Source organism: Cyprinus carpio, chromosome A1 (assembly GCF_018340385.1).
Source record: "Cyprinus carpio isolate SPL01 chromosome A1, ASM1834038v1, whole genome shotgun sequence".
Taxonomy (NCBI): Eukaryota; Metazoa; Chordata; class Actinopteri; order Cypriniformes; family Cyprinidae; genus Cyprinus; species Cyprinus carpio.
The window spans coordinates 5,516,108-5,540,472 of NC_056572.1; the positions used below are offsets into that span (position 1 = coordinate 5,516,108).

At 35.3% G+C, this 24,365-nt stretch overlaps 2 protein-coding genes across 3 annotated transcripts in view; both read right to left on the reverse strand.

Moving 5' to 3' along the window:
- Positions 1-18,190, reverse strand: part of LOC109052457 (ankyrin-2-like) — a 67,897-nt gene extending 49,707 nt beyond the window's left edge. The window contains exon 1 of the mRNA XM_042766235.1: positions 17,695-18,190. Coding sequence (XP_042622169.1) covers positions 17,695-17,817 — 123 coding nt within the window. The 5' untranslated portion in view covers positions 17,818-18,190. The remainder of the gene's footprint in view (positions 1-17,694) is intronic.
- Positions 18,191-18,981: 791 nt separating this feature from the next.
- Positions 18,982-24,154, reverse strand: LOC109051718 (histone PARylation factor 1). 2 transcript variants are annotated; one of them, XM_042723338.1, is made up of 8 exons: positions 24,032-24,154; positions 23,174-23,339; positions 22,812-22,998; positions 22,548-22,646; positions 21,641-21,791; positions 21,399-21,486; positions 20,795-20,967; positions 18,982-19,906 (listed from the first exon to the last, which is right to left on the reverse strand). In XM_042723338.1, the coding sequence occupies exons 1-8, from the start codon at positions 24,071-24,073 to the stop codon at positions 19,772-19,774; spliced, it is 1,041 nt and encodes a 346-aa protein (XP_042579272.1). In that variant the 5' UTR covers positions 24,074-24,154; the 3' UTR covers positions 18,982-19,771. The 2 variants fall into 2 exon arrangements, with proteins under 2 accessions (XP_042579272.1, XP_042579326.1); XM_042723392.1 differs by lacking the exon at positions 24,032-24,154 and adding an exon at positions 23,421-23,553.
- Positions 24,155-24,365: the final 211 nt, after the last annotated feature.

Genomic DNA, 24,365 nt, shown 5'->3' on the forward strand with positions numbered 1-24,365 from the left:
ATATACTATTAAAATTTAAATTAACTGCTGCATTTTTAGCTGACATTTCTCCAGTCACATGATCCTTCAGAAATCATTCTAATATACTGATTTAGTGCTCAAGAAACATTTCTTATTATTATCATTATTAAAAACAGTTGTGTTGATTAATATTTTTGTTGAAAACCATGATACTTTTTTCAGTATTCAAATCAAAAGTATTTATTTTTAACATTACAAATGTCTTTGCTTTTGGTAAATTAAACAGATCCTTGCTAAATAAAAGTATTCCAAAAAAATGGTAGTTTATTTGTAAAATATCATAATGCTTTTCCATTTAAAAATAATAGAAATATTTCTGATGAACTAACATCATAAAAAAACATCAAAATTGTAAATATTACCATTAACATGTAAATTACATTATACATGACAAATGCAAATTGTTATTCTATGTTAACATTCTCAGCTCCTTGTGTATCTCAGTTATAATAAGACTGTTAGTTTGACACTGCCAGTCATTTAGGTTGCAGCAGGCAGTGGCGGATTGAGCAATGACACCTAGAGTTTCCCGTGCCCCCCCCCCCACCAAATATAGATTGCACAAAAGTTTAATCAAAAGCAAGTCTTTGGGAACAACTAGAATCTATTTGGATGTCAATAACAACAGAGACTGTGTAAAAGTGCATAAAAACAATTGCCAGCAAGAATGCAAGTTTTTTTGGTTATTATGTGTGAATAAAGACTATTTAGTTGTTTTAGTTTGTTATTTGCCTAATAAATCACAATACAATTTTTAGTTTTTGACAGGTGGTCTAAAAAATTCATTAAGCACTGTACATAGCTACATAGTTTTACAAGGACTTGAACTGAAAATAAAACTTACAAACTCACTTGTTTACACTGCCCCTTTATTGATTGCCAACGGCTGCAAAGTAGGCCTACAATGTGAAGGTGCAAGACTGACGCTCAGTAGCGGATTTACACATCCATGAGCGATGCAGTTTCACTTCAGCTGAAGAGACGCAGGTTGCGCGACACTGCACAGCATGCTCCTAGAATCTGTTTGAGTAATATATGGGTGTGAAAAAACGAAAAAACAACGGGCTCAGCAATTTGCGTGAATCCGGCGATAGATTGCGCATTCGCTGATTCACACAGGAGACAATAACAAACTTTAACAAAACATTCAGGGAACTTAGTACATTCTGATGAAAGGTTATATACTGTATAGGCCATGGCTAGATAGACATTTGAGAATGGTCACTGGTCTTGCGGGAGAAAATGTTTTTGGATGTGGTGCCCCTGGGCACTTGCCCAATTGCCCATATGGTTAATCTGCCTATGGCAGCAGGTCATCCAAGGTCACACAACTTAACACATTAGGTGAAGGCGATGTTTTATAACACATCTGTGCTAACAAACACTTTTACTTCCTTCAATGCTGTTGCTTTTTCAACCACTGCTAATCTCTCTTTAGTAGAGATGGGTCTTTCACAAACGATTTGTTCTTGCGTCTATCAAGTGATGAATGAACGAAAGACTCTGGAAGTAAACTAATTAATGAGTTTACTTTTGGCTGCATTTGAATATGATCAAAGACTGGGTGTAAACATGCAAGGGGGATTTGGCTACAGAAAATACAACGTTTTAACTCCATACAAATTAATGAAAAGACTCCAATAACATTTATTCATTCTGCTGAATGAAATTGACCAAGAGTCGATAAAACGATCTGATCTCCCCATCACTACTTCTTTATTATTTTTCCTCAGGAAGACTTACATTTTAAATAAAATCTAATTCAATTAATAAATTAGATGTAAAAATAGAAATTGAATCTTTAATACTGTAAAACATTTTCAAAACTTGCATTTTCAGATTGCAAGAACAAAACTAAAGCATACATGAGTTATATCAAAAGGTTATGTCATCACATATGTAGCCAATGAGATTTTGCACTCTAGAGACAAATCTGCATACAGGATGATCCTATTTCCTAATCCTCTTCTAGTATCTGTGCTCTAAAACAGGTACAGAACAGCTGACTACAGGATTTATCCCTGGAGCTCATCTGCAGAACAGAAATACTAAAATGCAGCCATAAAAAATGCATTAATTATTATATACTGCATGTACACAGTTGAGAATTAAAACTATTTTTTATTCATAACAAATAAATACTAAAAGTACAATATATTAAATGATACAATAATACAATTAAATAGTTTAAAAAATTATTTTATAATAATTACATTTTGCATAAAAAGTTATGGCTATGTTGTCTTACTAGGGTGTTGAATTCTAATATTTGTATACATTAGAAAGAGATAAAAAGAATGATTAATAATGTTTAATTTAAGTGATTTATAGGTATGACAATTGCAGCAGAGCAGGACAAAGTTTTACAAATCACCCATAATTTGACTAATATTGCTGGACTTGCACTATGTAACATGCAATGTATGACATCAAAATATCCTCTGACCTCAATGAACCCTCTGTTCATGTGAATGCGACTGAGATAAACTCTCATCACAGTGAGAGATAAACTCTCATCACACAGATAAACTCTCATCACAGTTACTTTACATGTGCTAGCCTAACACTGAAAGCACAAAAATGAACAATTCACAAAGAATAAATTCAGATTAAAATATGTAGAACAACAACTGGATTACTAGATGCTACATTTTAACATACTAGGCTTTATTAAATGTATTGTAATTTTTTTTATTGTTATATGTATTCTTACTGTCTTTTAGGGAGACTTTTAACATCTGTCCTGGGACTGCAGATGAAAAATAGCCTTCTGGCTAACTCTGGCATATTGGCAGAAATGTTTATTAATATGTACTGTCCCTGTAATAAATAAATAAATAAATAAAATAAAATTTGCACATTACAAAAGAAACTGACTATTTTAAATAGTATTAGGGCTGTCTGAAGATTTTGACATTAAATGGTCACAGAATTCTTTAAACAGACACGTCACCCAATACTTCAGTATGTCAGCTGTATCTGAGCTGGCATGGAAGAATTTGAGGTAAAAGTGCTGTTGTTAATGGTACCTTGCGTTTGCGCTCTGCTCTCTCTCTGTGTCTCTTGCGTCTCTCTCTGGCTTTGGCGAGAGCCTTTATCTCTGGAGGTAGATCCAGTTCCCGTGCCTTTTTAAGGTGTGCTGCTGCGTGTGCCATGATGCCGAACCACAGAAAACCATACACAGATACTTTCTATTGCATCAGATATGGAATAGTCCCATAAGGTTTTCCATATTAATGTAAAGCAAATGTTGGCGTCCTTGATCTGCTTTTCCCAAATGGCTCAATTGAATAAGGCGATAATGGATGCTCTGTGCCACTGTCCTCCCACAATTCACTCTCAATAACTCCCTCCTCAGTGTAAACAGTTTGTCTCTTTTTTTCCTCCACTAAGTGTGACTCCAGTCCATTGGGTGGCTGAAAAGATAAAAGCCTTACTCGCTGAATCTGAATTTATATCGCCATGTGTGATCTAGGGACCAGAGAGAGAGGGACAGACGGAGAGGGAGAGAGAGGGGAAGAGGGCCAACTTGCCTGTCCAGATGTGGAGGCATTCAGCTATATTCCAGCTGCAGGATTGAATGTATGTGTGTACTTCAAAAATGTGAATGTATAAGAGAAGATTCAGAGAAAAACATGAAACTGTTAATAAATACTGTGTGGCAAACACCAAGGACACCTGTGGCACATTGCGTGCTCATCGGAGCTGGGGAGGAGTTTAGGGAAGACCACAGTGGAGGCTGTAAGGAACAATGAGAATATACACACTGGGGCAATGGTAAGCCACATATACAAATCCACCTGGAGGGGAATGATACGCTCCAACACACAGCTACTGCAGTCATAGACCTGACCTTGTGGGGTGGTGTGGCATTGTGGTAAATGCCCAGGGCTGATAATCAGAGAGTTGCTGGGTCAGTGCTGGTTCAAAAAGGCACTTAAACCTGCAGGATGCTCCAGTGGGATTGTAATATAAATCCTCTTGGATTTAAAGGTGTCTGATGAATGACTACTGCAGATGCTATAGAAAAAGGAGTCTATAACTATTTCTTAGTAAGGATCACACTTAAGCTGTCTCTGAGTCTCAAAGAGTCAGGGTAGTCTCAAAACAACTATGTGTCTGTTTTAAGTTTAGGATCAGGGTTCTTTTTTTAATTTACTTTTATTCAGCAAGGATGCATTAAATTGGTGACAGTAAAGATTACAAAAGTGTTCTATTTCAAATAAATACTGTTCTTTCTATTGAAGAATCCCGAAAGCTTAACATAATTATTAAGTAGCACAATGGTTTTCAGCATTGATAACAACAATAAAGTGCAGCAAATATTAGAATGATTTATGAAGGATCATGTGACACTAAAGACTGGAGTAATTGCTGTCATGAATTCATCACAGGAGTAAATTTTAATAACATTTAAATTATAATAATATTTAACAATATTACTGTTTTAACTTTTTTTGATTAAATAAATGCAGCCTTGGAGAGCATTAGAGACTTCCTTGAAAAAACATTAAAAAGTCTTACCGACCCCAAATTTTTGAGCAGTTGTAAATATGTACACAAAATCCAATATTGTTGAATTTGCATGTGCAATTTTGTAAATATATTTGCAAATCTTTTGAAATCTGACAGGTTAAAAAAAAAAAAAAAAAAAAATTATAAAGCATGTCTTCTTTAATCCGGTGAGGCATTTTCAACTGCATTTGAATTGGCTGCATTTGAATTTCAGTCTCAATTTTCCCACTTACAAATGAATGTCACTATATTACTGAGGAGCACTTTAGCTGACCTTACAAGTCAATTTTCAATATGATCCACTAAGTTAGTGAGGACATTTTTAGAAATTTGGTCCTTACAACATAGATGAATCTGTACACACACACTGGATTCCATGTTTTACAGAGTCATTCCAAAGACATAATGATTTTTATACTGTACAAACTGTATTTTCTATCCCCTTACCCTAACCCTACTTCTAAATCTACCCCTTACGCAAAACTTTCTGCATTTTTACTTCTACACCACCTTTTGGCCTGCAAAAATAACTACACCTCAGCAAATTAGACATCAGCACACTGACACCTAGTGGTTAAACTGCACACTAGAAAAGATCCAAACATCTACCTCTGTGTGAGTCCTTGATGTAAGTATAAGACCTATAAGACAAGCACTGAATATAAGATCTATTAAAATGTACTGTAGTTTGTGTATATGAATCATAGCTATGGTGATGTAAAGTCATAGTAGGCACAGCTGAACCACTGACACCACTTTACTATCATTGTTAGATGAACTGAATAATGGTTTCTATAGGAAAAACTATAATATATGTTATAATAAAATAAAGTATTGTGCCTATGTATAAAGTATAGGTACAATTGTCTTAGTTATAATGAAAACAAAGCAGATTTGACACTTTTCATAAATAGGGTACAAACTATTGTCCCATTACTCTTCAATAGTATATCCAACAATTAAAATAATAGAACGTCATAATTTTGATATAATCTGTAGAATTAAAATTATATCACAAATCATGCACTGTAAAAAAATGTTTTATCATTATAAAAAAAAAATTAATATATTTTGTCGGCTCATAATTGAATTCAAAATTGCAGTTAACCTATACTACTCTGATTTTACTTAATTTAGTGTTTTAACAGGTTTTAAACATTTAAAGTCCTAAATTGTGGTAACAATGAACTGCTTAATGACTGCTTAAATGAAAATTCTGTAATGCAAGACCTATTTCCAACTCTATTCATGGAAAGTGCCATGCCACCATGCTTATATATATAATTTTAATATGAACCAAAACCTTTTTTTTTAACTATATACAGATGGTGCTACATTACAGTAAGGTATTCTCATAAGCTCATAAGTAAGCGCTGCATCTCATGTTATTTATTCACATGTAAAGGCAACAGACTAAACAGCAGCAGAACCTAGTCAGATCCAGAAAAAAAATCTATAAAACATTGATCCTTTATAACAACTGATAGTCTCCAGAGTAGAGCAAGAGCTGTGTAACTAGAACCGAGATACAGACTCACACTGTAAAAAGCACGGCAAAGATGGACCATCAATCAAGTTCCTTCAACCTGCTTATTGGAGGTTATACAGTCAGTCAGATCACAATTTCAGTGTTAAACACTCACCCTACTGAATCTAAAACAAACGCTTTTGCCACAATGCTAGGGAATTGTTATTGGTCGCCAAGATATTGCTGCAATTGTATTTGCGACTACCTAAGTATGACCTCACGAGGTAGCAGATAAAGATCATGCTGTAAACCTGCTGTAAATATGTTAAAAACACCACACCCCAAGAGAGATGTTTGACATATGGTTCATTTGAGCTTGAAAAGGTCTTGTCATTCTGATAAATGGACAGGATCAATACAGTGGTAAACATGAGCAGATGCAGAGGCGCCAGGTCTCAAATGTCTGCGTGCAGAAAGCAATGCTCGCAGGGGAATACAAGTTATCATCATCTCTACATTTACAAAACATCATTACTCAGGATGCTTATGTTTCACCCATCACAGCTGCTAAGGCTGGCAAATTGTGCTGCGTCAGGGGCTTGCGCTAAAAACAATAAGAGCTTTTTTTGTGTACGTAAGTACTAAGTAGTAATTTCACATATGATTTTCATCCAAAGGAGGTTTTTGCAGCAATGCTAAAGAAGAACCTTTTTTGGTTCTCCAAAAAACCCTTCAGTGAAAACAACTTTTTTCCACTAAAGAACCTTTTGAGAAATTAAGGTATAAATAGCATATTAAAGGATCTTCATGGAACCACTGATGCCAATAAAAACCTTTGTTTTTAAGAGTGTACGGTATACATATTACAGGGATGATATAGCACCACTGTTTTTCTACTGCTAACTAGCATTGTAATGACCACCTGAGAAGACTGGATGTAACTTTGTAGTAAACATATCTATGATGACAATTCAAATCTCAAATATAAGAGAAGTGTATGGGCGTATATTGTGTGTAGATGCATATAGTCATAGCTGAATCTGCACTTTTCCACTTACATCATTTAAAACCAATTCAGTCTTGAAACTCTTACAGTGTTTGTTATTAAGCCATTAGTCAACACATCGATCTTTCATAAAAGCTCACTCATAGTCAACACTCAATCCTGTTTCTCTGCACAAATCCATGACTCTAATGCACTAGATGTAGAAGCAGGAATACAGCAATATTGAAATTTTTGGCCGATACAATAGCCAGTAGTTATTAAGTTATGGCCGATAACAATATATTGTCTGCTATTTTAAAGAAGAAAAAAAAAGGTATTTACGCTAAAACTCCAATACACATGCTGCAGATTAAATCAAAACATTAACTGTTAATTAAATTGCTAATTAAAAAAAGTCATCATATATATTGTGCAAGGAGAGATTAAATTGATCAAAAGTGACAGTAAAGACATTTTAAAAGATTACTATTTCAAATAAATACTGCTCTTTTGACCTATCTATTTCTCAAAGAATGCTGAAAAAAATGTATCATAGTCTCCACAAAATTAACCTTTTTTTCAACTATGATAATAATAGTAAACATTTCTTGAGAACCAAATCAGTAAATCACATTTTAAAGTAAATTAACAGTTCATTTAAATTGTAAAATACTTCACAATATTACTGATATAACTTTATCACAACATCAAATTTAAATTTTAAAAATACTCCACAATATCAATCTTTTTACTATATATCTTTATCAAAAAAAGATGACATAAAAAAACATTATACTAAAAACAATAACAAAAAAAAAATCTTACAGACCCAAATTTTTGAACAGTAGTGTATAGTAGAAAAGATGACTGTTTAGTACATTATTTTGAAAACCAGCATAAAGAAACAGTATACTATTTATATTATCATATGTTGTATATAATATCTTCACATTATCTACTTTCAACGAAACAAATAAAATGTTTACAGAAATATTTATACTGGCTAATGCAAATATGGTAACAAATATGCCTTACTTCCCTATTTAAAAGCAATAAAGACTGACACACACACACACACACACACACACACACACACACACACACACACACACACACACACACACACACACACAAACAGCTGTTTACAAACACCTGGCACAGTTTCAAACCTTAGTGAGCTACCTACCAGCATTTTTGGCATCATTTAGGCTCAACCCCAACGTCTGAAACTGTAGCCTACAAATTATGCTGCCTCCAAAAATATCTATTTTGGTAAAAACCATAGACAGCAACTTTGACACTAATAACCTTTGTGTATGATGTAGTCCCACAATGCTTTGTAACAAGCTCAGCCTTTAATTGTTACTCAGTAGATTCCTATTAGCAGCCTAACAGTTGACAGGAAATTATTTCTACTAATATTACCACAGTAAGGTGTGCTAAATATTTCTCAGCATTTATCTCAACACAGTTCTCTTTTCTCTTTTCATGTATACACATGAAAAAAAATAAATAATTATTAATCCTTTAGAGGTAAAGAAGGTACAAAGGTGTCCCTTTTGAGGGTACTGTCCCAGTGACAAGCTGTTGTACCCTTAAAGGTACAATTTTTGCACATTTTTTTCTGAGAGTGTATCTTTTTAATTGAGTTGGTAATACATTTCTTTGTACTGGATGCGAAAAACAACATTCTACAAGATTTATTGTGGATCCCCTCTGCATTTGTACGCCCCTAGAAAAGCTTCCTCTCACTCATAAGTTTAAATGTCATGAAGCTGACAGTGAAACAGTCCCACCTATTCCATATGCACATACACAACCCTGAAAATTCCTACTTCTAGAGAATTTGCTTCATTTCATCATTACATGATCAAGACACTGGGCGGAAACCTCTCTCTAGCTTTCAAATGTCACTGTAGAAATACATATATCAGTTATCACAGACTTCATTCAAATCAGTAGAGACCACACCCAAACACACTGACAGATGCACGGAGAGAGAAAGAGGACAGTCGCTGAGAAAGATCGAGAGAAAGTTGCATAAAAGGCGAAAGATGAAGGAAGGAGTGTCATGACAGAAACAAGAGAGTGAGAAAGACAAATGCAGATGCACTCTAGACAACAACACCCTTGCAAAATTCACTTTGCTCAAAACAACACTATGCTCTTCAAGTACATGTACTTTGAACATACAATATCTGTCCTATCACTTTAACACATTTGTTGTCTTTTGTGGCATTATCACACTTTTTAAACAAGCAGGAACAGTGATTTTATACATATATATATACATATATATATATATATATATATATATATATATATACTATATATATATATATATATATATATATATATACACATATATATATATATAATATATATATATACACATACATATATATATATATATATATATATATATATATATATATATATATATATATATAAAATTATATTATATAGATAAATAAATATCATGTTTTCCATCTCTTTTATATAGGCCATTTTTGATGCTTGCACCTACAGTACATACCAAAATAAAGGAACTACATTCTCCTACATCCTCTCATACTACTGTTTGCTATGACTTTGTTATCTACTCCAACGGCATACAGTACATGATGATGAATCCATTCGCTCACTGCTTTAGAGTCTGAATCATCTTAAATGAACTCAGAGTGCCTGCAAGAAGAGAAAATACATTTAAAGAAATCAAATTTAAAGTAAGCCTGGTGACTCTGAATCCAGAAGCTTCTTATTCTTAGCCCAACTCATTTGATTCTGCATGTACTCTGGAGAAAAGGAAGGACACATGCAATGAAAATGAATGTGACTAGAAGATATGAAACTGAATGCTCTCTAATTCCATTTGAAGTTGCTAGTTCCCAGTTAGGGCCTCTATCTCATTTGCTTTGCTGGTCAGGTTTTCGTTTAGTCTCTTTCTTTCGAATCAGGTGGTTCTTGGGCAAAGTAAGCTGCAAAGTGGACCAGAATTTATTCAGAGAGTCAAAAGTCTGGATAAATGTCACTGATGTCTTAATGACCAAATGTCAGATCAGTTAAAAAAGAGAATCTATAAACACTACATTTCTTGTTAGTGGGTTGAAAATAGCCTGTTCATGAGTATCGGCTTAATAGGCACTTGACTTGCATGACTGTTTCTTACAGCAGCACCACATTTATTTATTTTTACATTCCTGAGATGCATTAAGGACATTCAAAAGTTTGGGGTCTGTAAGATTTATTTAATGTTTTCGAAAGAGGATTTTAATTACAGTAAGGAAACAAATCTCAATTTTCTATGCATCAAGTATAAAGATTTTAAATTACTGAATTTTCAAAATATATCGAACTGTTATAATGTGATTTGGATGCAGAGGAAATGCTCTGCAGTCGTGTGAGGCGGTTACTAAAACATCAGATCTATTGTTTAGTGGAAAGAGCCACTCCCTAAAACAACTCATCAATAATGAATCATGTGACTTCAAATGACATGCTTTACCAACTTAATTCTGCCTAATAATGAGAAAACAATAACTTCAGCATCACTGAAGGATGTACCTGAGAGGTAAACTGAAAAGTGAAGGTGAGTACTAAAGGATTGATAAAAAGAGACTAAGAAGGAAAGAGAAAGAGGGAAGGATGGATCAATAAAAGCATGCAGACAGCAGACGGGACAGCAATCACATCAGAGCATCAGCAAGCCTCCGTAAACACACTCTACTCAATTAGCTCTCTGGGAAGGGCAGGCTATTGTGTGATGAGCCATTCTGTCTGCTCTCTCCTTACAGATGCTTTAAAGTAGCACACAGCACAGGACATTACCTTGGCAGACACGTAATTCTTGGGAAGCTTTCCATCTGTAAGGGTGTGTGAGGTGAGCTGAACCATATTTGGCTTTATATGTGCATAGTATATTTCCATCACCTCTACTTTTTTTCACACAAGCTGACCTTAAGACTAAAGCATCATGTCTATTGGTTCATCCATCCTTCCAAGGACTTAGAAACCATTTTAAATTTCTACTTTTTAAGAGACAATCATTACTTCTCAAGGACAAGTGCCTTAATGCATCCACCACATCTTTCAAATTGTTCCTAATCCATCCACCCATCTGTTTTTCACTCGTTCTCAAGCCGTCATTGATCCATTTTCCATTCTTGCGGGAAGTCCTGATTGGTATTGCATAAATATTTTAAAGCATGAGATTCATTTCCATGTAACTCTTACCCTCATTCCTAAAAAAACTGACAATCAAGTGGATTAAGACAAGGCACTACAGTCAAAGCTATTGTTTTTTTTTTTTTCAGCACTAGGTTATTTTGATCTAATTTTCGCTAGCTTTGGTTTTTTGTTTTTTTGAATGAGATTTTTTCTTATGCGCTGAGACAGAAATCTCCACATTCATGCACCATATATCACTCGCTTGATTTATGTAACTTTTTTTTCTGGCTTTTGACAGTATTTTCTGATTTATGGAGTAATAAAAAGAGATACCCGAAATCTCACTATAAAAACCTTTAATTCTAATATGTCAACAAAATGAAACAAGAATTCTGAACCTGGCTTTATCCAGTGTTCAAATTTATTTTCTGGAAATGCATGGAAATTAGTGCACATTCAATCAGTTCATGACTCATTTGCATATTTAACATAGCATTTCAATAAACCTGTAATACAAAAGAAATACTTAATGTACTTTGATTAATCAGCTGGGGTAAGTGTGGTGATATCTATTAGTTACAATTTTATAATAAAAATAGCAGCTAATTTTCAGTACATAGCATTACACCAAATCCTGATCGACATAATCTACATCCTGTTTCTTGGCTTAGTTTTAAATAATCACTTTTTTTTTAATAAAATATTTAATATTATTATTAACACATTATTATCTATATAAACATAGAATAATATTGTCAGTCATGCTCTGCTGTCTTATCTTGCACACTTGACATGTACATTAACTTTTTCTACATTAAGACACTTTTAAAAAGTTGAATTCATTAACATTATGTATCATGAACTGACATTAAACAACCTTTTTTTTATTTTTATTTTTTTATACAGCATTTAATAATATAGGTTAATGCCAGTTTAAAATATATACTGTTATTTATTGTTAATTCATGAAACACATTAACTAATGTTAATTTATGCAGTTATGCAGCTTGGGATGTAAAAAAAAAATAAATAAAAATAAAAACTTTAACCAAGATCAATAAACGCTGTAAAATTATTGTTTATTGTAATTTCATGTTAAACACTGCATTAACTAAAGTAACATATAGAACCTTATTGCTTATTGTAGAGTGTTACTAAGATACTAAAAAGTACATATATCCTATGTACTTGAATAGAAGTAAATAAATTAAATTAGTAGAAAAACACAGTTTGAAGTAATTTTAAAGTAATTAATATTTCATGTCAGCTACCCTTAAAGGTGCAGTAAGCGATTTCTGAGAAAGTGGATCAGACTGAGCACCAAAACACACTTCTAGCCAGTCACAAGTAAGGGGCGTGTTCACTTGTGATAGGGGAGGTGCCTGTGTTGCATAGCATGTTCATGAATTTTGGGGGAGGAGCTATAGGGGTGTGATCCTTTTGGGTAGGGGCGTGTTTGTTTTGGTGAATTCAAACATCAGCAGTTTCTCAGAAATCACTTACTGCACCTTAAAGGACTTAAATCATAAATGAATGAAATCGTAATGTGGCCAATGCTGATAATGGATGATCACAGTCAATAATGATGATCATTAAAGTTTTAAGTTGTGTGAAGACAGCGCTGGACAGGAAGGTTGCTATAGAAACAGTCCTTAGAGGGCAAGCCAGGCCTGGCACCCACTGCCCACAATGCAACAGCATGCAGATGTGTAATGCAATAAAAAAACCTTCTGCTCCATTACAGTCTCCTTCCTGTACATCATCATACTTCCCCCACAGGGAGGAGAGAGAGAGACTGAGTGAGTTGTGGTCAAATAGAGAACAAGAAAGAAATTATGAACTGAAACGGCAAGCCACTGTGAGATCTACACATTGAATAGCACCTGTCCAGATAGTTTGGGCTATAAAATGAATCATAGCTGAAAGTAGTGCTATAAATGATTAAGTATAATACATGAATTCACACAGAAAACAGCAGAAAGTTGGCGACTTGGTGATATATTAATGAGAAAACTTCAAAGATATCAAGCCAGATTGATAATTCTACTCTGTGAAAAAAGACTATTAGTTACTTTGGATGAGAACTTGAAGGGGTTGCAGAGTTATAGAGCATCTAGCCTCAAGCTGTGAATGAAAAGGGCGGAGTCCTTGCAAAACCAGACACACACTGATATTCCTCAGTTAATACAAAAAATTCTAACAGAATTATTCCTCTTAGATATAAATATTTAAACATTCTGTTTACAAAGTCTTCTGTTTTTGTTTTGTTTCTGAACAGCCATTTGAAGATTGACATTGCTTTGCAATTATTTTTTCAATATATTTTATCTATATAATGGTATCAACCAGATAAACCTGCCCCTAAATAGCACAGAAAAACAACTGAACTGTGGCCAGTCCCTTAGCATTTATATCTAGGAATTCTTAATGAAGTAATTGATTTTTAATAATTGATTTAAACATTAAAATTGATTTTAAATGGACCTTTAAAGACAGACCTACTGTAAGCTATGAGGTTGTTAACTGATGATTTATACTTCTGTTGAACCCATAGCCTGCATAGACCACTCCTCTCTATACCTCCATTCATCCCTCTCAAGAAGTTAGTGAACAGAATTTGCAGTTTAATCGAATTAGACTATGCAATATTACTTCCTAAATTAACTGCTGTAATTACATCCTAACAAAGATTGCACTGCATTTATAATATGTATTGGCTCAATTGCTAGACTTAAAACAACAACAACGAACATTGTTTTAGTCAGTGAACAAAGATTTTAGGAGTGCCAGTATATGATATTCATGCATGTATACGCCTGCAGTGCTTGGTCCATTACTGGAATCTAATTATCCAGAGAAACCAAGACAGCACTCTCTCATATGATAACTCAGGACCCAATAGGAAACTGCATTAGTGTGTGTTTGACAGGAAATAGCTTTAGAAAAGAGTTCTGCCCAGTCTTTCAGCATATGGACAGCAGGTAACATTATATTTTTTATTTAAGCCGTTCATAAACAATTTAATCTATAACACTGCCCTGTATCATATTTACTGAGTGAAATCCAATATTTGTTGTTTCTCACTAATTTTGGGGGGCTAATTCCAAATTTTTTTTCTCGCAATGTATGATGTGCATTTTGCAGCATTTTTGCTTTCAACAACCATTTTAAGGTGAAGAAGACCAGAAAAAATTACAGATTTTGCAGGAAAAAATCTTGTTTATGTAAATTGAGTATTTTAACGTGGTTTTTCAGTCCTTTGCAGATTGTAAGTTAAATTATATACAAACCCGATTCCAAAAAAGTTGGGACACTGTACAAATTGTGAATAAAAACAGACTGCAATGATGTGGAAGTTTCGAATTTTAATATTTTATTCAGAATACAACATAGATGACATATCAAATGTTTAAACTGAGCAAATGTATAATTTTAAGGGAAAAATAAGTTGATTTTAAATTTCATGGCATCAGCACATCTCAAAAAAGTTGGGACAAGGCCATGTTTACCACTGTGTGGCATCCCCTCTTCTTTTTATAACAGTCTGCAAACATCTGGGGACTGAGGAGACAAGCTGTTTAAGTTTAAGAATAGGAATGTTGTCCCATTCTTGTCTAATACAGGCTTCTAGTTACTCAACTGTCTTAGGTCTTCTTTGTCGCATCTTCCTCTTTATGATGCGCCAAATGTTTTCAGTGGGTGAAAGATCTGGACTGCAGGCTGGCCAGTTCAGTACCCGGATCCTTCTTCTACGCAGCCATGATGTTGTAATTGATGCAGTATGTGGTCTGGCATTGACAGAAAAATGCAAGGTCTTCCCTGAAAGAGATGACGTCTGGATGGGAGCATATGTTGTTCTAGAACTTAGATATACCTTTCAGCATTGATGGTGCCTTTCCAGATGTGTAAGCTGCCCATGCCACACGCACTCATGCAACCCCATACCATAAGAGATGCAGATTTCTGAACTGAGCGCTGAAAAACAACTTGGGTTGACCTTGTCCTCTTTAGTCCGGATGACATGGCATCCCAGTTTTCCAAAAAGAACTTCAAATTTTGATTCGTCTGACCACAGAACAGTTTTCCCACTTTGCCACAGTCCATTTTAAATGAGCCTTGGCCCAGAGAAAACGCCTGCGCTTCTGGATCATGTTTAGATATGGCTTCTTTTTTGACCTATAGAGTTTAAGCTGGTAACAGCGAATGGCACGGTGGATTGCGTTCACTGACAATGTTTTCTGGAAGTATTCCTGAGCCCATGTTGTGATTTCCATTACAGTAGCATTCCTGTATGTGATGCAGTGCCGTCTAAGGGTCCGAAGATCACGGGCATCCAGTATGGTTTTCTGGCCTTGACCCTTACGCACAGAGATTGTTCCAGATTCTCTGAATCTTTGGATGATATTATGCACTGTAGATGGTGATAACTTCAAACTCTTTGCAATTTTTTCTCTGAGAATCTCCTTTCTGATATTGCTCCACTCTTTTTCGCCGCAGCATTGGGGGAATTGGTGATCCTCTGCCCATCTTGACTTCTGAGAGACACTGCCACTCTGAGAGGCTCTTTTTATACCCAATCATGTTTCCAATTGACCTAATAAGTTGCAGATTGGTCCTCCAGCTGTTCCTTATATGTACATTTAACTTTTCCGGCCTCTTATTGCTACCTGTCCCAACTTTTTTGGAATGTGTAGCTCTCATGAAATCCAAAATGAGCCAATATTTTGCATGACATTTCAAAATGTCTCACTTTCAACATTTAATATGTTATCTTTATTCTATTGTGAATAAAATATAAGTTTATGAGATTTGTAAATTATTCCATTCTTTTTTTACTCACAATTTGTACAGTGTCCCAACTTTTTGGGAATCGGGTTTGTTTTTCACTTACTGTCATTAAAACTTGAAATTTGACTGCTTTTATTTTGATAAGTGTATTAAAGTTGATACATAATTTAAAAAAATTATTCTTATTTTGTGGAAAGATTAGGTAATATTAGGCCTTTTCCAATTAAGCAGGTTTTTTTTTCTTTCGATATGTCGATCTGTGTAATATGGAGGGCCATTTCCACTAAAGAATAAAAAAAAAAAAAAAGGTAACTGGACCCTTTTTATCTAGCAATTCTGACCATTTTTCTCAGAATTGTGAGTTTATATCTCACAATCCTGAGTTTATTACTGAGAACAAAAAAATCTGAATTGTAGGATACAAACTCAGGATTGATACAAGAGCTATGCAAAGCATTGTCAAGGCTGAACAGTTTAATTCATACCAGCTAAATCTGACAAGAGCACTTGGGGTGCAACCATGATGCAGTGAGAAAACTGATTTAGGATACATCAGAATGGAGAGATGAAAGGCGAATTTAGACCTAGAGTTTAAATGTAGTTCATCAGACCATGAAGAAAAACCCACGAGGCACTAAGCCTTGACAGCTCTAAAAGTGAAATAATAAAGAAAATAGGGTGGAAAATATCTCTAGGAAAGCTCAGAGCGACAAATCACACAGGCTACAGCTTTGAATGACACAGAAGGGCATCTATGCATCCATACAGACAAGCTAATGCCCTACATGACTCAGCCAGTCCATCACTTATTTATGGTTGGTTTTATTGATGAACTGGCTTATGAGATTGCAAATAAGCAGACGGGCAGGGTGAGTGAGGCTAAGCTTGTTATTGTAGGGCTCTTAAGAGGGTGTGATAGAAAAAAACACTGCTTGGATCATTTTTATTTGTATTTATTTAACAAGCTCTGCAGGGTCATCAGCTGTGATTTCATGCGTAAAAACACCACAGTTGATCAACTGAATCTCAAGCAGTGATACTTGGGAAACATTCCAGAATGGCACCTAAGGATCAAAACAATTCAGCTCTAACTGTGCAGTTTGTCAGGTGGGAAACCTCACTGATACTCAACAAGCACGGTCACTACAGCATCACGTATAGGCTGGACCAAGACGAAAAGCGACTGCAATGTATCCATGGGAAAACAATGCAAAAACTGCTAAATCCTTTTAGCTCACCATAAACCAAATACATGGTTTGCGGAAGTATGAGAAGTATGAATTGTAAATGTATGGTTAAAATTTATATTATATTTAAGATAAAACATTTTGCAAGTAATAAATAAATAAATAAAAATCACCTTATTGAAACACAAAAAGTTATTGTATGGTATAATAAACATGAATACTGGCTATAGTTTATGGATAGGCTTGTTATGATAATAGATAGATAGATAGATAGATAGATAGATAGATAGATAGATAGATAGATAGATAGATAGATAGATAGATAGATAGATAGATACGTGTCAGGTTCATGTATTTACAGAAACAACGCTGCCGCGATGAAATTACACAGGCTACATTGTGATAGTCTACTGATGGCTTGGAAAGATTCGGTAACCAGGACAACGCCTCATCCTCCGCATCATGGACCACAACACCGCGAAACACGGGTGTTACTCTCGCCCACGCATACTGAACATCAGAAAGCGGAATGTTTCGTTCTGTTTGCACACGCACACACTGACCTGGCGGATGCGGTTCTGGTGGGGTGGAGAGCTTCCATCGGGTGAGGTATTGTTGGAAGAGGCCATCCTCACGTCTCGGACGGAGCCGCCCCTGCTCTGACTTTCTGCCGAGCTTTTTGACATTCAGGCTCAGCGCGTGATGATGCCCACGAAACTGAATCTGGCAGTCCCGATACTGCGGTTGTCGAGACCCGGCCTCAGATGACAGGGCTGAAGCTCTGACACATGTTGTGTTTGTATTCGAGAGTGGGAGACGGACGAACGTCCTGTGGCGTGACGGTGCGGTGCGGGTCTCACGCGCGGTGTCCTGCGCCACTCCTGCTGCTCACATGCACAGGATCCGATGTTGCGGTGCTGAAACACTGACCGAGGTGGAGTCTGAATGAGGCTAACTAACGAGAAGTCAGAGATAATATGATGGTGTAAGAAAGGCGCAGTATGAGCGGTGTTCTCATCGCTGTGTTTAGTAGCCGCCTCCCGTGCTCCTCTCTCTCCCTCCCTCACTCCCCTCCTCCATAAGCCAAACCTCCACTTACACATGACGAGGCAAAATAAAAATCGATTTAATAGCTTGGATTTTTGAATATACAGTAAACCCAAAGGTATATCACACATAATAGTATGCATTTCATAACTGCATTTGTTAGGAAACCAATTATCAAACCAATTTGTGTGCAAAAAAAGTGCTATATTTTATCTGAGCGCTAACTAAACAGCTCCTTTATTCCTGTAGGCTATTTAATAACAGGTTTCCATTGTGACAACTTACCCCAAATAGCTGGGCAAGTTGCCATAAAACATTGTTAAATGAATCGTAAGCATAAAAAGTACCCGTGTAATAGCTTTCCAGACAAAGAGACTAAAAATTGATTTATAAAATAGAAACTTTTAACGGAATATCGGAGTATGTAATGTCATTGTATTGACTTGCTTGGCATTACAAAATCTCACATTATTTCTCTTTTTTTCCCCCATCTGAATATTCTAAGATGTGTCACATTATGTAAGTAAAATGGGTAACAAATGCCATAACAGAGGTAAAGGGATAGTTCACCTTCAGTTGCTGGGCCACACTGACTTCCATAGTATGGAGAAAAGAAGGGGGAAAAAAACACAATGCAAGTCATTGGGGACCAGCAACTGAAGGTGAACTATCCCTTTTTAGGCAACTGAAATATGTATTTACTATACTGATTATAAAGATTTACATTTAAAGTGTAAGCACAATTATAGCAATTGGTTGTATTATGATTATAACCACTTTCATTTTTCAAACAGCACAAGCAATAAAAATATACACTTTATTAAACATCTACTTTGGAACAGTACTGGACAACAGTAATGTGATGATGATCATAATGATGAACAGAGACAGTAATAAATTGACACTGAAAACTCATTTCCTAACTTATGCTTTCTCAGTACAGATTACTTAAGGTACCATTTCAACAAGAATCAGTCACTTTTGCTATATGTATAGTAAGTTCTGCTTTCACGAAAATAAACTTGAACTGATCTGAAACCACAGCTAAGTTGTTGGTCAGCACTCAGGAGTCACTATTTAAATAAACAGGCAAATTGAAGGACCATTTGCGTTCAAGTAACTGGGCTATGCAAAATACGTTAATGGCAATGCAGAAAGCACAACTGTAAATAACATATGAAACATACTGAACTCTCAGCAGCCGTAACTCATTTTTCTATGGATCGACAGTGTAAATGAAATAGATTCAGGTTTGGAAAGGCACAGTATTGCTTGAAAATGTTGATTCTCAGGATGAAGAACCTGGAGAGGAAAACTCACTTTTCACTTTTAATGCATGACTAAACAGTTATCAAAAAAAGCAAATATGTTTCCATAAAAGGAAATGCTTACATTTAATTATCCAATACACCTTTTGGGAATTTAAGCTTAATTTAGGTTTAAGAAACAAACCTTTCCTGGGCTTTGTAGCATTTTCAATAACCCAGCAGCAAATAACAGCATATTTTAGTGCAGTATAATCTGTCTCTGACCCCACTCAGACAACATTTACAGGAAGTCATTCTGAATAGCTTATCATTCACTCAATATACATCAGACAGTAGAGAGCTGATCAAGGTTGTCCTGGGAACGGCTGGCGAGGTGCACCTCTAGTATCTCTCCAAACAGGCCTCTATTCAGCAGATTGTACGCCATTGGCAGCAGCTGACGTACCACTTTATAGAAATACTACCAAAAAACAACAACAACAACAAAAAAGGCAATGGTCAGCTGTCTGGAAGAACTCTGTATCATGAGAAACCTGTCAGATATGGCTATTAATGTGTTTGCAAAGTGCAAGGACACACTCTCTGGAAGATAGCCTTGGATGGCAAGCAGAAAGCTATTAAAGGTAACAGATATGGAGGCATTAAAAATTTTTCTGAGATTCTCTGGACACAAACAAGGCATAATGCACAGTCCATACTGAAATGTGAAAACTTAAAAAGTACAGCAACTGCATGCAAATCTGTGTGTGGTTTAATACACATCCTGGTCGAAATGCTTGTCTCGGCAAGATATTAATTTAAGCAGTCGGTTATATCACAAGTCAATGCAAACAGACGGGAAAAATCTATTATTTCTGTGCATTATGTCATGCAATATGAATTTAGTCTAAAAGACCCGCTGAGGTATAATGACCTCTTAAAAATAACCAAACAGCAATATTGACAACATATACAAAAAAATCTACCATGAACATTTTAAGGTCAAGGTTATTCATTTAAGGTTATTTTATTACAATCTTTTATTACTTTTATTATTAAATTCACTTAAGCAATTCTAATGTAACTGAAAATTCTTGTTGTTTTTGATTATTAATTTGCATTAATATTTACCTTTTTAAATAGATAAATAAAACATCTAGAAGGTGTGTTCAATAGTAAATTAGATGTTCCTGTGGTAGAGACTTAACTTTTGGCATCCAGATACATAATGCAAAGACAACTGCAAAAACTACAGAAAATATTTAAATATAAACGAGCATAAATATACATTTCTTTAGGTATAAGAGGTTCAAGTATTTAGGTTTGAACATCTGTTGTAGTATTGGTTGTATGTGTGTGTTAATCTTACATGTGAGCCATAACAGAACAGATCTATTCCAAGCTCATAGCCCATGCCGTAATCACATTCATCATTGGCAAACTGAACAAAGGTGATCATTTCCTGAATGGGCGCGAAAGCTTTCATCCTCTCCTCATCATCTTTGGCCTCTACAATCGTTTTGCAAATCTTCTTCAGACTTGCTACAGGTAAATAGAATGAAGAAGGAAAAACTGTAAATCAAAGTTTGTCTCCCATTACAAATTTTAATATTGATGTTGCAAAATGCAAAGCAACAGCAGCATTTCACAAAATAGCCAGTGTTAATCAACATTAAAATTAGGGTTGTCAACAGATAATTTTTTTTAAATCTAATTAATTACATGTGCAGATTAATAATTTGCAAATAAATGACCCCCCAAAAGATCATTTAAAGTCATTTTGTTAGATGAGAAAATCATTACATAGACATTACAAAAAGTAGCTTTAGAAATAAATATTTTGATTCAACATTGTATAATTAAATAATTTTAATGTATTGTTTTTCCATAATTAATTGCACCAAATTAACATGTTAAATTGACAGCATTAAAAGGCAACACATCCCTAAAACAGTTAGAGATTTCAGGTTTACCATCGGTTTCTGGCAATTCTCTATATCCAACATCATTTTTATCCACTGGAACCACAATTCCCGCTCCATGAAATGTCTTTGTGACCACCTGCAGAAAAAAGATAAATGAAAAAATAAAAAAAAACCTTCGGAAATTAATTTTATTAACTGCTGGCATTAAACTTTAAAACATACCACAAATGTTTTACAGTGATAAAGGGGTGGTTCTGTCAAATGGTCTTACATCACATTACAAAACACACCTTTCTCTCTCTTTGTTTCATAGCTTTAGTTTTCTGTTCCAGAGGCAAATCTAACCTCTCAGCCTCTCGCTTCAAATCTTCTTCTAACCAGTCCAAAGCTGCTTCGTTTTTCTGTTGTCCCCTCTCCTTCCTTTTCTTCTGCAAAAACAGCCTAGGTTGTGTGGCAGGAGAGAGAGAACAACATTAAGCAAAGAGAAACATGAAAAAAGAAAAGAATGACATGAATGAATATTTTAATTTAATAAATTCATTATCATTACACCAAATATTTCACACCACATTTAAAATTATATAAAAACATTTTGATAACTATTTTGACATTTTAATTTAATTAATTAATTATCATTATACCAAAGAACCATTTAAAATTGACTAATGAAGGCAACAAGTTTGTTAAAAATGGGGAAAAAGAAATGGGAACCTGAATTGGCAGCTAGGGTTGGGCTGATAGATGATGCTATGGTCCATCGCTGATGGCTGACAGACATCACAATATAGAGCTGGCAGCCCAATTTTTGTGACCGCGCGGACGGTCCATGTATAACGGCGCAGGCATGAGGAGAATATTGAGACAGAGCAAGTCGAGTATGTGATACTGCGCACGTGTCAAGCTCATCCATCCGCGGTTGAGTATACTCTGAAAGCTGTGAGGACGCAGCTGTGCACGAGACCGAACGGAACACGGAAAGTGAAGTATACCCAGACATTTAGTGGTCAGCTGCTGTAGAGCGTGCCAAAATCGAAATTACTGATGAGATGAAGATGAAAATATCTAGTGGAAAATGAGATGTCCTCGTCCATCGGGATGTTTCACTGTAGACATCATCTGATGTCTATTTGGTAGACATCGCCCAACCCTAACAGCAACCAGTCAAAGCATCTATACATATTTACTGAAGACACTCACAGAACAGCTGCAAAGATGTTGTCCCCCATCTGTGTGATGGTACAGCCCTTCTTGGCTTCATTCTCCCCAATGAACACAGGCAAAGCATCAGGTAAATCTCTGAACAGGGAGACATGTACAGTGAGAAAATCACACTGAAACACCTAATTATTTCAGAAACACCTTTATTTCTGATGTGCCAAAAATAGCTATTGCAATCATCTTTGCAATTTTTTCTTTTTAATCCAATTAAAAAATAAATGTCTTTCACAGGTAAACAGTCACCTGAAGTAGCCCATGTGGTGCTGGGTGTCTACATTGCCCTGTATGATGGTCTGGAACTCTGGGGGATCATAGAAATAACGCCAATGAAGGTGAAAGTTGGGTTGAGAGGAAGATGAGTTTTTGTGATTTTTGGACAGGATATCAAACGGCCCAACTAGCCGAAGCCCAAGTGTTTCCTTTAGGGCATCTGTAAAGCACACAAAAACACATGCAAAAATTAAACACCAGTGTAACAAGACATATATTCGTTTTAAAATATTTATAATATGTTGAAAATGGTTATGATAATAGTAAAAAGAACAAAAAAAAAACATGTGAATAGTGCTGGTATGGATATGGAACCATAAATATAAGACGGATACCTTGAGGACAGTCAGCACTAAGACCCTTGCAAAATTCCCAAAACTGGAAAAAATCATCAGGCATGCGTAGCTTGTACAATCTTTCCACTTCTTCTCGCATTCCAGCAGTCTTCTCATCCCTCTGGGCTTCTTTAGCTTTTTTCACCTCCCCGTTTAGTGTTTCTGTCTGGAACAGGCAATTATAAGTTTGAATAAGTTACACTGGAAGATATAATATTTTAAATAATAAAATAATACAAACAGAAACCATTTTTTTCTTTATGTTAGCAGCAAATAGACTGAAAAAATACTCCTCTTGATAAAATAATTTGTAAAACGTATCAAAGGAAGGTGGGTTTGTTTTTAACCCACAACAGTAAATGTTTTAGTCTAAAACGAAATGATTGTAATAAGGAAGAAACACTTCAATTAAGTAAAGAAACCAGTTATGTTCAGTACAGTTGAGCTGAGGAAACAGGTGTGCAAGGCAGATTAATATTTATAATGGTCATTACAATCCAACACACACCTATATACTGTCACAGTAAACTAAAGTCTAATGTCTTAATTGATGTCAGATGAAGGTTTTGTACATGATACAATGTTCTGATACTGAAAACACTGTAGCTAAAGAACACTGAAGACACAAACAGACATTTACATGGTGATTATTCACATAATATTGAAAAGCACTGATTATACTATGAGCCACAATCATTCACAAACGAGCAGCACATAACCTCAAACTAACTAAAGGCATATGAGCCACAATCATTCACAAACGAGCAGCACATAACCTCTCAGTAAATACTCAACGTAATAGCTTAACTGAAAACTTTACTACGGCTGGCCACGAATTGATGTGGATTTTATGATGACCTGCGGCGAAGATCTGGGTTTTCTTTTCCCGCGCCCCGCCATGCCTGCTGATTTTTCCCGCAGTCCCCACGTAAAGCGCTGCAGCCAGTAGAAAAGTTCTGAACGTCCGGTAGCGATTTCAAAATAAAAGTCGTCACTTGTGATTTGTTGTTAAAATGTATTATCATCATCATCATCATCATCATTATTTTGATTCCATACGGAATAAGACGCAAATTGATATTTTTGTCCAGATTTTATCATAGAACTGGTTTTAATTTCAAATAAAACAAAGCAGTTTATATTATTTTCTATATTTGCAACAGAACTAATATGCTTGTAATATGCTTGTTTA

Coding starts and splice junctions, on each gene's coding strand:
- LOC109051718 (XM_042723338.1), bottom strand. CDS start 24,073: ATGGCGGGGCGCGGGAAAAGAAAACCCAGATCTTCGCCGCAG. Junction 23,340..24,031: donor AACCCAGATCTTCGCCGCAG/GTCATCATAAAA, acceptor TGCCTGTTCCAG/ACAGAAACACTAAACGGGGA. Junction 19,907..20,794: donor TGTTCTGTTATGGCTCACAT/GTAAGATTAACA, acceptor GTTTTTTGGTAG/TATTTCTATAAAGTGGTACG.